Genomic DNA, 16,413 nt, shown 5'->3' with positions numbered 1-16,413 from the left:
TCAACGTCAACGCCCCTGATCAGCTCAGATCGATCCGCCATCCGCCATCCACTGATTGTCAACGTCACTGCCATCCACCATCCACCGATCGTCAACGTCGTCGCCATCGATCGTCAACGTCCCTAGCTGTCGATCAGCTCAGATCCACCATCGATCAACTCTCTTAGCCTCAGACCCACCAACCGTCCCAAGCCGTCGATCAACTCTCTCAGCCTCAGACCCACACTGGCGATCGGAGAGCTTGCTTCTGGTTGTGCTTACTCACTGACGTTGTGCTTGTTTATGATTGGTGATCTTTTATTTTGTTTGTGATTGGTGATTTTGTTTGGTCTGGGTTGAGGAAAAAGATTGGGGATTTGGTTTTTTTTTTTTTTTTTTTTTTTTTTTTTTTAAGACTTTACCCTTTTATTAAATATATAATATTTATATATAATGCAGTAAACCCGAAACGGTACACCGGTATTAACCGGTATCCGAAATATATCGTACCGCTGACCAAACCGGTATAATCTCCGGTACGGTATTGACTTCCTTGATATAAAGTGAGTTGTAAAATGAGTTGGTAAAATAGATAAAGTATTATTTGAGGATGCAAAATAGGTTTTTTTTTATTTTTTTTTTATTTTTTTTGGCATCCCCGGATGCTAGTGCTCTAATGACTCTAAAAAATCAAGTGACCCAAATGGCCCTAAAAAGAAAGAAAGAAAGAAAAATTTGTCTTTTTGTTGTTGTTTTGTCGTCTTTTTTTGTTTTTATTTTTCCTAGCAATTAAAATATTTTCTTTTTTTGGTTAAAAATTAAAATATTTTCTACAATCAAATATTGTGTCCAACTATTATTTTAAACAATTAAATTGTCTTTCAGTTGTCCAACTCATCTGTTATCTCCCCTTTTACTCCCAATATTCAAATTTGCTTTTATTCATTCAAAATCAACTCAATTCCATTCCAAGCATCATCTTAAGCTAATCATAATCCATCTTTCTCATTTTTGAATCATACATTGCATCAATCATGGTTGGATTTTGGTTAGTTTTAGTTGGGTTTGTCATTGTTTTTCTAATTTCTTGATTGAATTGGGTTATATGTGGATTTGTGATTTGGTGAACCCTCACTCGTTGAATTGGTAGCCAATTTCCTCTTATTATACCATGCCATTGCCTTCATGCCTTACATGCTTGTTTGTGCCTATTTTGATTCTGTGTGTTTGCTCCTTGCTTTTCATTCATAAAGGCTAGTACATGCATATCATATACACCTTACATTTTGGGATTGGTCCTTATTCTTGTCTTGTCTATGCTCGTTTTTTGGACATATACTTATTTGTTGATGACTACTAAGCATGGTCAATCTTTTTTAGCACAATCCAAAGGCAAGGGAAAAGTATCTCAAAGCTCTAAAAGATCAAAACTCTCTTTCCCTCATGGTTCATGATATTTGAGAACTACTCCATGAGGATGTTATTTATTATGATTGATCATTGACTTGAGTCCCTTTATCATTTCATGACAAAAGGGGCAAATGGTGGTGCATAGAAGGCTTTGTTTTGAGGGAGAGATTCAGAGCAATTTCAGGATTATAGTTACGGGATATGCATGGTGGCAAGGAGAGTTGCATAGATTCAAGGGGAGTTTGCTTTTGTTTTCTTTATATTTTGTTGGATCTGATTGTAGTTTGTTGGGTACTTTTTACTCTTATGTATGGTATTTTGAGAATTGAGATACATTTGGATAATGTGGTTATAATTTGTCTCTTTACGTTGATTTTTTGATTTAATTTCAGCTTTAGGCATATATGTTCCTTTGAATTGCTTTGTGTCTTCTAGTGCCGTATTTTGTCTAGTCTCGATTAGTGTGTCAAAATACTGGTTTAAGCCCTAAAAGGTTGAAAAACATGTTTTCAAAAAAAAAAAAAAAACAAAAGTAGGGAACTACATGGAAAAAAAAAAATCCTATTTATCCTGATCGGATGTTGGAACAAATCATTTTAATAACCCAAGAGTCCAAAATCTCGAACTTGCCATTTTTGGCTAAGTTTGGACAACATTGACTAAACAATAACCGAGATTAGTCAAAAAGTTGACTTTTTGATCCTACCATCTGATTGAGATAAAATTTTATCTATCTAAAATATCATGGAAGTCCCTTCAAAACGATAGTTTGTCGATCAAATTCAAAGTTAAAATGAATGATTAAAAGTATTATTTTTCAAGTAAAATGGCTGTTTTTTTGGGCATTTTCGCATAATAAATTGTACCAATTCAGCCACAACAGTTGCAAGCTGCTTTCACCATATTGAAGCATGATGGATTAACTATCCTACATAAAAAAAAAAAAAAAAAAAAAGCTCGATGATATCCTCTCCAGATTAAGAGGACTTAATATCCTAGGAAAAGGTGCTAGAGAAATTTCTACATTGCGTCACCTCCTTTCCGAGCACTTTAGGGTTTAGTGCAAATCACTAAAAGAAATTTTATTAATGTCTTTAGTTGTAATTACCAAAGGAGTGAATACCATATTGTACCGGCCGGTACGTCCGGTATTTATCCTAACGGTCAATCAACCAGAATAGAAACACCTTCATATCGTGTCGCTCAAAATACAGGCCAATACTGGACTATACCAAACGTACTGGTGAAAATCAGACATTTCGGCTGATAATCAATACAGGATCGGAAGAAGCAAAAAAAAAAAGTCAAACATGGGTCTTTGTTGTCTCTACCACTCACCACCATGTTTTTAGTTATTTTCAAGTTCGTAACCCCTCTCCTTAGCTGTTGCTGCATCTTCATCTTCATCATTTGTGTATGCTTCCTATTCTTCTCATCTGCTTCTTTTATTGTTTTGTTCACCTACCAACTACATGCACTAACATAATAAGCAAATAAGAAAACTTAAAAGCTGAAGACTTTTGAAATATAGGTAAATTCCATTAACCTACACTAAGGTTTGGGCTAAGACTAACTAGGTCCAAAACTTTTCAAAACTAACCAATTTGGTCCCTACACATCGTTTAAGTCTATTAGTCATTTAAGTCTCTCATCTCTCTCGACACTCTCTCTTCTTTGATCGTTCATCTTATCCTCTCCCTAACCCTAAACTCTAATCCCCCAAAATCTCATGGCTACCACCGGCAAGCCATAGTCACTACGAGCTACAACCAAGATGGTTCCCTCTCTTTCTCTTTCTATTTTCTTTTTCCTTTGCTTCTTCTATTTTCTTTTCATTCTTTTTTCCTTGGCCAAATTAGCCCTTGATGGGTTGGTGGTTTGGGTTAGCAATCTCTTCTCTCTCAAGCAAAAGAAGTGGTGTGCAGGCTAGTGGTTTGACTTGGCTATGGGTTGCCAGTGGTGGGTTTCAATTTGTTGTCGGTTTTTTTGGATTTGAGTTTTCAGTGGTGGTGGGTTCTGATGGTGGTGGATTTGCTTTGAGGGTGGTTATGGGTACCGATATGTGGTGGGTTTATTGTCGGTTGTTTGAGTTTTATGGCCAGTGGTTGTGGGTTTCGATATGGGTTTTGATTTGTTGTGGGTTTTTTTGGATATGATGGTCAGTGGTGGTTTTCGATGGTGGTAGGCTTTGATATGGGGTTGGATTTGTTGTTGGGGTGGGGGTAGGGGTGGTTGTGGGTTCTACTATGGTGGTAGTTTTGCTACGGTAGGTTCGGTTATGGTTGTAGTTTTACTACAGTGGTGGGTTTGATTTTTTGGATTTGTGTTTATTGTTGTGAAGTTGGCTGACTTTTGGTATGAGTAGAATTGGGTTGTTGTTTGCATGTGGCTATGGCAAATATGAGGTTAGGGAGAAAGAGAGTGAGGGAAGAAGAAGAGAGAAGAGACTAACGGAGAAGAGAAGGGAGAGAAACTAACGTGGCTAACGGTGTCTAGGATTAAATTGGCTTTAGAGACTAAATTGGTTTGGTTTGACATGTGTTAGACCTGGTTGGCATTAAGCCAAACCTCAGGGTATGTTTAAGGAATTTACCCTTGAAATATTTATCTTGATATGCCATCAGGTCAAGTACAGGTAACGTGGCCATTTTGTGGCCTTAGCAACTTGATCTTTTAGTTTATAGTATCTAGACAAGTACATTTACTAAGTATTATTTTTATTATTAAGTATAGGGAAAAATGTTAATACACCTCCTAAACTTTCAACCACTGGCCAAAACATCCCCTGAACTTTTATATCGGCCAATTTACTTCTTAAACTATTCACACCTGTCAAATACATACCTCTGTTTGTTTGGTGTTAATAAACTAACGTTTAAATCACAAGAGAAGCACACAAAAATTATCAAGGTGAATCAGCTCAATTGGGAGGGAGAGAAAAAACTAGGTTTAAAGAGAGGAAGATGATAGACTGTGGAACCAGAATCTTGAACCGTCACGACAAACTTCTCTCTGGTGCTGTCCAGTAATTTTTCTCAAGGTGTTCCTTTAGAAGCATAAATTATACAATTTAATAAAAAGAGAAATTCATATATTGACAACAACAACAACAATAAAAAAACACGCAAATACATAAAGTTGACAATTGCCTTCTATGAGTTTTCATATTTTGAAATTGGTACATGATAGTCTCATTATTAATGCTACAAGTTACATCTCTTTCAATGTACACAACCAAGCAATCATTTATCTACTGAATGTAGAACAAATTATAGAGCAAAATTTAATTTTATTGGCATAAAAAAAACTAAGGGTGTTCCCAAATTTTTGTTGAAGGGTAGACAAATAAAAAATTTTAAATTATTATATAAAAAAAAATTCAAGTCAGGGTGGTCCCTGGCCTTAAGGTGGCACCGCCCCTAGTCTTTGTCCTACAATCGTCTTGCCATTGGTATGCTTTTTTTTTTTTTCTTTTTTTTTTTCCTACTCTCTATTTTTCTAATCTCAATCTCCATATGCAATTTTTTGCAAATTTTTTGTTTGANGATTTTTGGGTACTTGGAATGATTATTTTGGTCATCTTCCAAGGTTAAATTATGGGTGCAAAATTAAGTGTCTACACTCCCTTATTTCTATGATATGTGATGAATGATTTAATGCATGAAATGCAATTATGATTTTTGGTACTTAGAATGATTATGTTAGGACATATGTGATTTAATGTTAGGAACATATGTCATATTGGAATTGGCTAATCATTTGACAAAACGCATTTTACTTGTAATTGGGTAGATTTAGGATGTGTTTAATACTTCAAGGAACAATGTATCAAGATTAAGTGTTAAACTCATGCAAGTCTATCCAAGAAAAAAGTGAAGAAGTGCTAGATTTTAAAACTCGACAGCTAGTATCTATTGAGGCTTAAAAAGCTGTTTTAGCTCAAGGCTCGCCAGCAGCTCGATAGATAGGGCATCTATCAAGATTTATGACAAATAGATTTTCAGCTCTGATTATCATCCAATCCATAAGTATATATTTGAGCTTTCTTTTCTCACAACTCTAAACATGTATAAAGATTATTTTAAGGACCGTCAAAGGTTGCGTAAGTGTGAAGAAAAGTTTTATTCATTCAAATTGTGACTGGAGACAGAATTTGCCCTAGTTCATCATTCTCTTGAAGAAGCTGCTATATTTGTACACCATAGAGTTTTGTGACCAAGGATCTTCTTGATCTTCATCGTGTGATGAATTGAAGAACTTTGCAGCCAACATCTTTCTCAAGTTGGTGATTAAGTCGCATTCTGGGATTTGCGTATCTATTGGTTAGTCACGTACTAGGAGCCATACATTAAAAGGAGAGATTGTCACTACAGAACAAGTCCAATTGGGTATTGGGGTACATCTTTCTCAAGTTGGTGATTAAGTCGCATTTTGGGATTTTCGTATCTATTGGTTAGTCACGTACTGGGAGTCATACATTAAAAGGAGAGATTGTCAATACAGAACAAGTCCAATTGGGTATTGGGGTAAGGGTTCAATTGTAGGTTGGTATAAAGTACTGGTTTTCTTTACGTGTAACCGCTTGTTGTAATTATAGTGGATTCTCGGGAGTGGTGACCTTAAAATCACCTGGTAGGGTTTTTGCCGCGTAGGTTTTCCCCATTCGTAAACAAATCATTGTGTCATTTATTTTCCGCTGCATATTTAGTTAATTGGTGATTTGTTTCTGTTGCCACACGTATTGCATGCTAATTGAATTAATTAATTTCACTTGACTAAATTAATTGATTAAGTTACCAAAAGGATCAATATATTCTTGGCCTATCAGATTATTTTGCTCACCTTCCAAGGTTAAATTATTGGTGCAAAATTGAGTATCTACACCCCCTTAGAGTATTCGCATCAACTCTTGCAAAAATTTCTGTCTATTTTAGTATAAGAACTTATTTTTTGTTTTACATACTCACTTTTCAAAATACCTTATATCAGATTATCTATTTTAACTACATTTCATTAAAATATAAATTTGTCTTTTTTTTTTTTTTTTAATTGTTTCTTTCTTCACACACAATAATAATCATTCACTCTTTTCCTTCATTTTTGGGATTGGTAAAAAAAGAATAAAAAAAAAATGCAAAATAAATGTGCCAATGTAAATTTACATAATTATTGTAGGGACAATATATATTTACACAGTTTTTGCATGTCTGATGCAAGTAGTTTTTTGATAAAATGTGTAAATATGACAACTTTTTATATTATACACCCTCTAATGTGACAACTTCCTTCATTTTTGGTGATAGCGGCTTGATGTTTTTGATGGCTTTGGAGTGAAGTGGAGGTTTGTTGAAGCTCTGGTAGTGGCAATGGCTATGTTCGTTGCAATAGAGTGGCTAAGATGTGGGTTTTCTTTGTGGGTTTGGTCTTGACTATGGGTTTGTATTGGTGAAGTATTTGATGCTGAGTCTGTGTGGGGAAATTTGTGTTTGGAAAGCATATTTGATGAGAGAGAGAAGAATAAATTATAACATACATATAAACAGTAACTGTGTAAATAACTGCAACTATGGTTCTATTTTGCACAAGTTTATATGAACCTAATTTTTTTTTTTTTTTTTTTTTGCTGGGTAATTGGTTATTGCGGGGGCTCGAACCCCCAAGCTAACGGTTTCAAGGTAAACTAGGTACCACTTGGGCAACTAGGCCCAGTGGTGAACCTAATTTTCTTCTTATGTTAGTATACTGTGACTAATGTAAATGCTTTAAATATGCGTTTGCAAAATACTAAAAGCTAGCTAGTGAGTCTCACGAGGGTCCCGCAAGAAGAAGGGATTTTTGTGCACAAGTAGATTGTTGAACTGGCCAAACACTCATGAAGGCCCCATTTTCATTTTTTGGACAAAAAGTAAGGTCAATTACTTGTTTGATTTGCAACTTTGAAGTATAAGTTTGGAATTCTTCTCCAAAAAAAAAAAAAAAAAAAAAAAAAAAAAAAAGAGCATGTGTTTGGAATAAGATTGAAAGCAAGCTTGTTCGGCATGAGTCCCGCCAAAAAGATTTTTTTTATTATATTTTTTTTGGGTAAAGGTATCTGATTGTTGAATGAATCGGCCAACAACTTATGTGGGTTCCATTCTTATGTGTTTGCTTAAAATGCCTAATCGGCTTTTCCATTTTACTTTTTTGCTTTGGTATTTTCAGAAAAAATCAATTAGTTTATTTTATTTTATTTAACTTTTATCTTTTATCTTTTATTTACAGTATTTATGCGGGAAAAAAACTTTTAATAAAAAACTAGATAAGCTGTTCTAATATTTGTAAATACTAAACAAAAAAACTAATTCAAAATTTTATTTTGATATTGACATGGTTTTAATCACATTCTTTATTTTGTCAATTTGTAAATTTTAATACAAGTGACTTTAATTTTTTTTTTTTGTTCGGTGGGGCCTAAATATTTTTTTCTCCATGCCCACTAAAATGTAATCTCTCCGATTCAAAGAAAAAACTAGATTGATTTTTTGAATTGTTGATTCAGCCCGTGCCTCTTACGTTTCCACACCTCTTTTGAAAGTGCAACTACGCCCCCACCAACCACATACCTTCTTCCTTATCTTTTTCTCTCTCTTTCTACTACATTGCTAAAGTTTCCAATTTAGTTGAATCTTCATTGGCCAAAGCCATCAATTTCTTTGCAATGCTATCAATTTATAAGACTTCAATTTTTATTCATTAGTGGACAAAACTCATTACTTTTTTTGACAAGGATTAGCGGATTAGGCGTTCTTTCCACTCTAAAGAATAGTTTTTTCTTTCACACCAAATAAACCTAGAAATGGAAAAATTAATTTTTCATTCTTCAAAAGAAAAAAAAAATGAATGTTCAAATAGCATTGAAAACACTATGAACGTTTAGACCCCCAAAAACAAATTACCAATTCAAGCTAATAATCAAACAATAAATGTGCAGAACATGAACATAAGCTAAACATAGAATTGATAAACAATCTAAACCAAATAAAAACACATCCACAGCAGAAATTAAATGGCAAAGATTAAGGGAAGAGAGATGCAAATACAAGGACAACACAACGATGTGTTATCGAAGAGGAAACCGAAGCCCTCGGCGTAAAACTTCTCCGCCGCCCTCCAAGCGGTAAATAATCTACTAAAGAATGTAGTTGAGATACATGAACAACAAAAGACCCTTCAAGCCTAATCTACCCAATGTACCTAAACCCTCCAAGCTTCTTGCTCCAACGAGGTTACGCTGAACCTATTTCTTCTTTAGCTTACTGGATTCCGCTATAGCCCATAGTATCAACTAATAGTCATTGGTCCCTTCCTAACTGTTTCGCAAAGCACCAAAAAGCCTTCTCACAGATATGGGTATGGTGAGAAAAGGATTTGAGTAAGAACCTCTCAAGGATGTAACAATGGAGAGGGTGAGAGTAGAGGAATTTGAAGAGTCTTGTGAATGAATCAATCTTGCTTTTCTCTAGGGTTTCTCTCTCAAAATTCTCTCTGGAAACTCTCTACATTTTGTGGGTTTAAGGGGTATTTATACTTGGGTGAGAAAGGAATGCGAAGAGTTAGTTTTTCCCAAACAAGGTGGATTGGCGGCTTGGCCTTGCGACTTGACCGAGTCGCGAGTTCAAGCCGTGAGATAACAGAACGGCCAGGTTGGACTTTTTGTCCTGTAGTGCTCTAGCTGGCGTGACTGTTCATCTTATCGCATGCTTCACTTGTGTGCTGCATTTGGCGGCTTGCCAGTCACGAGTCACCCGCCAGTCCCAGCCGCAAATCTCTACAACCTTGAACAATTTTGAGCATTTCTTCACACTCTCTTACTCACTACCCTTATATGATTCCCACCTAAATACAGGGTTACTAATTGCTAAATTACAAGAAAATTTGACACGGAATAAAGCCAATAAGATGGTTGATTAAATTCAACCTTACAAAAAAAAACCAAATTAGCTTTCCAAATCACAATAACAATTTGAGGCAATTTTCCATGGCTTTTCATCTTGACTCAAATTTCATCCAATAATTTTATTTCCTTTTGATATTGCTCCACCTTAATCAAAAAAGATTTCCTTGAACACAATAATCACCTTAGTGATTACTACTAATGTACTATTTTGAAATTATCATTAATTATATATATTAGTGTATATGTCTCACATGTATATAGAATCCAATAATAATAAGGCTTATAGTCTGGAATACGTGGCCTGTGCTGATGAAGACAAAGACAAAGCTTTGAAGAATCCAAAACATTTGTTCAAAGTTTTCAACTGTGTAGAGTCTGTCACGACTTCACAAGGGAGCATGGATGGACAAAACAATGGAGAGAAACTCGTTAAAAACTGTACTCCAACGACTTGGATTTGGAACGGGTGCAATATCCCATCCCATTCACATATTATTTGCTTATCTTTAGCTTTTAATTTTTTAACTTTTAATATTTACTTATCTTTAGCTTTTTTTTTTATTATTTAATTTTCAACTAAAACTATTAGCACCTTATCTCAATCCCATATGCCCGCTGTGTAATGATGAAGTAGAATCTATTAATCATGCTATACTAAAATGCAACATTCTAGTAATGTTTGGAGGATGTGGGATGATTGTCCTATTAGTCTATTGGGAAACAACATGAATATTCCAGATTTGGCTATTGAGATCCTGCACCAAGAAACCCAAAGGGACTTAGAGAAATTTTTTGGAGTGGCTTGGAGGATTTGGTGCAATAGAAACCATGTGCTTTATGAGGCAAATGGAACCTCAAAAGCTCTCATTTGGGGGGCTGCTATCTGTATGATTGAAGACTTCAAAGAAGCAAATGGGCTGGATTTTAAACACAAGATGGACAAGAAGGATCATTGGGAACCTCCTCCTGTGGGTTTCTATATCATTAATGTGGATGGTGCTATCCCTTTGGCCAATGGACACTCAGAAATTGGAATTATAGTTCGAGATAATGATTGCAGATTTTTTGCAGCCATGTCTATGCCCCTCCAAGGAAGATATTCTGTCGAGGAAACCGAGGCAATTGCAATGGAGCAGGGATGTGTGTTGGTAAAAAAGCTTGGCCTAGAGAGAGTTATCATAGAAAGCGACTCTTTCCTTACTGTCCAAGCTGTTGAAGCAAATGATGTTAGAGGAGCTGTTGGTCACATTGTGAAGAGCATTATGCAAAGTTTATGCAGTATTTAGGAGTAAAAAATTAGACACATTAATAGGACTAGCAACAAAGTAGCCCATGAACTAGCTTAGCATGCTAGAAGAATTAGAGAAACTTTCATTTGGAGAATGGAGATTCTAGAATTTTTGTTTGAGCTAGTGAGATCAGAGGGAGCTATTCAGGCGGAGTAGTGTTTATGGTCTAAGCTATTGCTGGTTGTTGTTGTTATTGTTGTTGTTGTTGTTGTTGTTGTTGTTGTTTCTCTCTCTCTCTCTCTCTCTCTCTCTCTCTCTCCAAGGGCTTTGTATTTGTTTTCTTGTTTGTTGAATGATATCTTAGATCCTTCTAAAAAAAAAAAAAAACAAAAAAAAGGTGTTAGGATATATGTGGATATTGTTAGAGACATATATTATGTAAATTGGTTAATCTTTTGACAAAACGTACTTTATTTGTAATTTGGTAGATCTAGGATGAGTTTAGTACTTCAAGGAACAAGAGTTCAAGTTTAGTATTGAAGCCATGCAAATCTACCGAGAAACAAATAAAGAAGTGCTGTTCATTAAAGCTCGACAGATAGCTCGATAGATCCATATCCATCGAGGTTTAATGATGAAGCGGTTTAATGATGAAGCTCGACAGAAGTTGTATCTGTTGAGAATTACGAAATTCAGATTTTCAGATTTGATTTCACGCATATCCATGTGTATTTGTATAAGGTTTCTTTTCTCACAACCCTAGACATATATAAAGATTATTTTAAGGGCCGCCAAAGGTAATGCAACTTGATGCAAAGTCATTGTGCATGCAAACTGTGACCAGAGACAGAATTTGCCCTAGTTCATTATATTCTCTTTAGAAGCTATTGCGTCTTTGCGTTAAGGGTTTTGTAACCAAGGAGCTTCTTGATCTTTATTGTTGGATGAACTGAAGAACTTTGCAGCCAACATCTTACTCAAGTTGGTGTGTTAGTTACATAATGGGATCTGTGCATCATTGGTTGGTCACATACTGAGATTCGTGCATTGAAAGGAGAGATTACTGCTGCATTACAAGTCCAATTGGGTATTGGGATAAGGGTTCAACTGTAGGTTGGTGTTAAGTACTAAGATTTTTTTTACTTGTAACCACATGTTTTGATAATAGTGGATTCTTGGGAGTGGTGACCTTAAATTCACCTGGTAGAGTTTTGTCTCGGTGGTTTTCCCCATTCGTAAACAAATCACCAGTGTCAAATTTATTTTCTGCTGTACATAACTTAGTTGGTGATTTGTTTGTGCTACCACGCTTATTGCATGTATTTGAATCTAATTAATTTCACTTGGCTAATTAATTGATTAAGTTACCAAAGGGGTCAATACATTCTTGGTCTATCAAAAAGAAAAAGGAAAATTAAAATTTACTGATTTGTGGTTTGATTAAAATTTAAGTTGTCTATTTGTAATTTAAAAGTTGACACTTTGCCCACTTAAGGTTAGCTCCGTTAGGATGCCGTAACCCACCTTCATAATTTCACCATTAAAAACACAAAAAAAAAAAAAAAAAAATCAAGATCTAAAAGCATATTTGTTAAAATGGTGTAGCTTTTGCCCAAGAACACTCTGGTTGAGAAGAGCAAAATGTTAGCAATAGAAATAGCATGGTTCTTGAGATGGTATGAAACTGTATGGAGTTGGAAGCTATATATATTTGAGCTAGAGTTTCATTCAATGGTTCAAGACCATTCAAGGAAAACCCAGCAACCTACAAAAAATAGAAACCCAAAACAACCACCATCTCACAAAAATCAAAGCCCACCATCAATGAAACCCCAAAAAAACAAAACAAAACAAAACAAAAAACAAAAAACCTAGCCTCAAGTACAAGGTCAACAGAGGAGAAACCAAGAGCTGTTGCTAAGGTGGCAGTGACAAAAAAAGCAATGCCAATCACAAATTCATACTTTATATACTTACTTAATTTTCCACTATCACAACACTGCCTATAGAAAGAGATTGAGGGGTTGAAGAAAGGAAATAGAGAATTAAGGAGGTACAAAAGAATTTTGGAGCCAAACACTTAAAAAAAAAAAAAAAAAAAAAAAAATTCATCTTGGTTTTGTGTTCTTGTTGAAGCTCTTGAAGTTTCCAAATACTTTTTACAAAAACCATTTTTTGATCTTGTTTCCTTTATTTTTTTAATGTATTTTGTGTTTTTAACATAGGTGGCTTATAGCAATTCAAGGGAATTAAGCTCAGGTGGGTAAAAGTGTCAATTTATAAGCCACATGTAGCCCTAAAACAACTTCTTTCTTTCACTTTACTGAGTTACTCTCTCAACTCTCATCTCTCATCTCATCTCATCTCATCTCATCTCATCTCAAAGAGTCATTTACATTCAATGTGTTAGGATTAGTGCCCTAAAATCCTATTGTATAATGCCATGTATGACATTTTGTTATAAGTAATAAAGTTGTTTTATTATATAAAATAATAGTAACATGAATATTTGCACATTATCATATAGTCCTTGATATGCATAGTGTGTGATTTATGTGATTTAGTCACAGAAGATGTAAATCACAAGTTCTTTGTAAACTCAGAATCTTAGTTCGTAGTTAGTGATGAAATTGGGCATTTCATCTGTGAAGACTACAACATATCAACTAAGATGATTTGTCTTGATCATGGAAATAGAGATTTCTAGTTAATATCTTAATATGTTTTAAGTATATAAAACATATTGAACTGGACTGTTGTAAGATTTATTATTCTATTAACGATTGTCAAATGAATAATAAATCTCATGACTTTTATTTACATAAAATCTCAATCCTAAGAGAATAGTGAACCCAATTATTCTTCCTCTGGGCTTTGGAATGGAAGAATTCATTCCAAATGTAGGTTGCTTTGATATATCAGGAGTGAGATATAATTTAACAATCAAAATCTCAGTAAGTTGGGCAACTACACATAATGTTGAAAGAACACATATTCTCAAGATGGAATTCATAATCTTTTTATAGAGATGTAAAATATTCCATTGAGATAAGTTTAATATTTTTGGTTACTAAAGTTTATATTTTATGAAATTGGATTTTATAAATATATATATGAATAACTTAAAGGATTAAATTGGGTACTCAAGGATCAAGAGGTAGTAATTTTTAAAGTAACAGTTATACATTATGACTTTGTATTATTATGAATATTTTCATGAAGAGGTTAAATGTTTAGATAATAAAGTCTTGGGATATAATTAATTAATAAGGCCTAGAGTGCAATTATATTTATATAGTGGTATTAAATATAATTAATAATAACTTTGGGCTTGTCAAGAGTTGACAGATAAGCCCATTGTGTCTTGTACATGTGAAACGTCAAAAACGATTATTAGAAAAATTTAGTTTCACAAGTCTCGATCAGTCGAGAATTCCTTTCGATCGATCTAATGTTCTTTTCGACCGATCGAACAGGAATTGAGAATCAATCAAATCAAGCAATGACTTTGTGATGAATATCTTCAATTTTTCGATCGATCGAGAAAAAGATTCGACCTATCGAACGTATTGAATTTTTAATTTTCAATAAGTGTTAAAACATTAATAAAGTGCAAGGCTGTGTGATGAGATTACACATGTTTTATAAATAAAAAACCTTTCTTTTAAAATTTCTAGTGGGAGAGAGATTGAAGGGTTGAATCTCATAGCCTCCATTACCGGTTCACAGTAGTGTGAAGTAGGCACTTTGTCTTGGTCTCGAGCCTAGTATTTCATGCGGAGGGTGTTTAATTTCATAGTACTACAAGTTTGAACTTCCTGGTTTATAGTGGTGTGAGCAAACACCTCGTCTTGGCCTCGAGCCTTGCATTCCATGCTAAGGGTTTTTTGTATCATGGTACTACAAGATTAAACTTTTATTAGTAGATGAAATGTGGCTACACATGACTCTAGGAAATGGTATACACTAGACTAAATATTACAATATCCTCTATGCTAAGTCCTTGTTATTATTATTTAGTGGCTAAATGAATAACGACATATTATTAGTGTTTGGTAAGAGTTATCAAGACAGCACTAGTAATGAAATTTTTTTTCAATCAATCATAGTATTTAATGTTCACTCTATGCTGAGTGATATTGAATTTGGGATTGGATTGTCGTTGCATATTTTATATTATGGTTTTATTAAGGTTCCATACTATATGTTTATAAGCTAAATTCATAAAGTGCAGTTTAGTTATTGTATACATGTTTATTATTTTCAGATTTAATCATGGCATCTTTTAGCCCACTTGTTACTGTGAGAGACTGCGCCCCCAGCCCATTTTTTTGGTGTTGGGCCAAATCCACGTGAATAGATGGAGCCTCTCAAAATGAAGGTTTGACTGATTATATTTTTCCCTTTAGATTTAGGGCTTTACAATGAAGTCGCTACTTATTTAATTATTGGGATAAATAAGAAAACCATAATTGAAATCATTTTATTAATTTGAAATTGAATTTAAATCAATCATAGGAAATTACATGGCTTTGGTCCTAGATACAATCTAAGATAAAGTACATGGCTTTGTTTCCTAGTTACAATCTAGAAATTGAAATTGAAACTGAAACTGAAAACTGAAAACTAAAAATACCGTAACAAAATAATTTTTAAATGTGTAAATAGTACCGTGGGACTCATTTTTAATATTTTTTAGTGTGTGAACAGTGCCAAACAGTGCATGAACAGTGTTTTTGTCTCCTGTACAGTAAAATCATGTGATTTTACTGTTCACTTTCCCCCAAAAAAAAAAAAAAAAAAAAAATGCAAAACGCAAAACGTGGACTCAGCAAACGCTGAGTCCAAACGCCCTCAATATGATCGCAAGTTGAGAAATAAAATATATTTTAATAGAAATATTTTAATATTTCAAAATATATGCATATTTCAGGGAAAAATACGTAAATATCATATTAAAATTGATATTTCGTTTAATGGACTATTATCATACTCTAATAACATAAACATGACATCATAAAAATTCTATGATATTTTCATAAGCCAACCAAATATTAAAATGATTTCATAAATATCTTATGCTAACTCCAAAGCATTAAATAAACAAAAACTATAATTAAGCAAACAAAAAACTTATTATACTACATAATAAATATCAATAATATGGAATGGATTAAAATTCTTTTATATGTCTTGTCTGCAACTGCCTCTAGATTAAAAAAGCTAGTATATTTTTGCTACTATTCATGAGCCCTACTACACTTTTTAGTATTATTCATAAGTTCTACTGTACTATTTCAACCAACTTTTACCTTTATCTACAATATTTTCAGCAAAAGGTTTTCAGTTTCAACAAAATAAGCGGATCCCCAACAAACCCCCTATGTTGTTCTTTTGTCCTTAATCACTCTTTACTTTAAGTGAAAAAGTGTAATGAACATTTATGTGCAATTTAAAATTTTCTCTTTTCATGATGAATTCGTTGCTTCAACTAATTTCTATGACAATTATGCTATAGCCTAAATTCTTCATACCTTTGAGATTAAAAAAAAAAAAAAAAATTATCCCATTAATTTCGTATTACTTTAATTGAACAAAAACCTCTTCATGTTATCACGACATTGCTTCATGCTATTACTTCAACATATTTTGAATATTTTATATAATTTTTTCACATGGCAGTTTATAATCGTATCACACGCAAGGGAGTCAATCTCGAACCGGAGGCTATACCGGTTTGACCAGTGGAACAATATATTTCGATACTGGTCAACATCGGTGTACCATTTTGAATTTACCGTTATATTAAATATATATATATATATATATGTGTGTGTGTGTGTGTGTGTGTGTGTGTGT

At 33.9% G+C, this 16,413-nt stretch overlaps 1 protein-coding gene across 1 annotated transcript; it reads left to right on the top strand.

The window, feature by feature from the left end:
- The first annotated feature begins 9,984 nt into the window (after positions 1–9,984).
- On the top strand, positions 9,985–10,611 carry LOC112035388 (uncharacterized). The gene has a single exon (XM_024068218.1). It carries the CDS (start codon positions 9,985–9,987, stop codon positions 10,609–10,611), a length of 627 nt encoding a protein of 208 aa, XP_023923986.1.
- The last annotated feature ends 5,802 nt before the right edge of the window (positions 10,612–16,413 follow it).

Source organism: Quercus suber, unplaced genomic scaffold (genome assembly GCF_002906115.3).
Source record: "Quercus suber isolate HL8 unplaced genomic scaffold, Cork oak 2.0 scaffold_690, whole genome shotgun sequence".
Taxonomy (NCBI): domain Eukaryota; kingdom Viridiplantae; phylum Streptophyta; class Magnoliopsida; order Fagales; family Fagaceae; genus Quercus; species Quercus suber.
The sequence above is the reverse complement of the archived record's forward strand: the minus strand, read 5'-3'. Positions and strand labels throughout refer to the sequence as shown.

Bases quoted from the DNA above. Each gene is read 5' to 3' on its own strand.
- LOC112035388 (XM_024068218.1), top strand. From the start codon at position 9,985: ATGCAACATTCTAGTAATGTTTGGAGGATGTGGGATGATTGTCCTATT.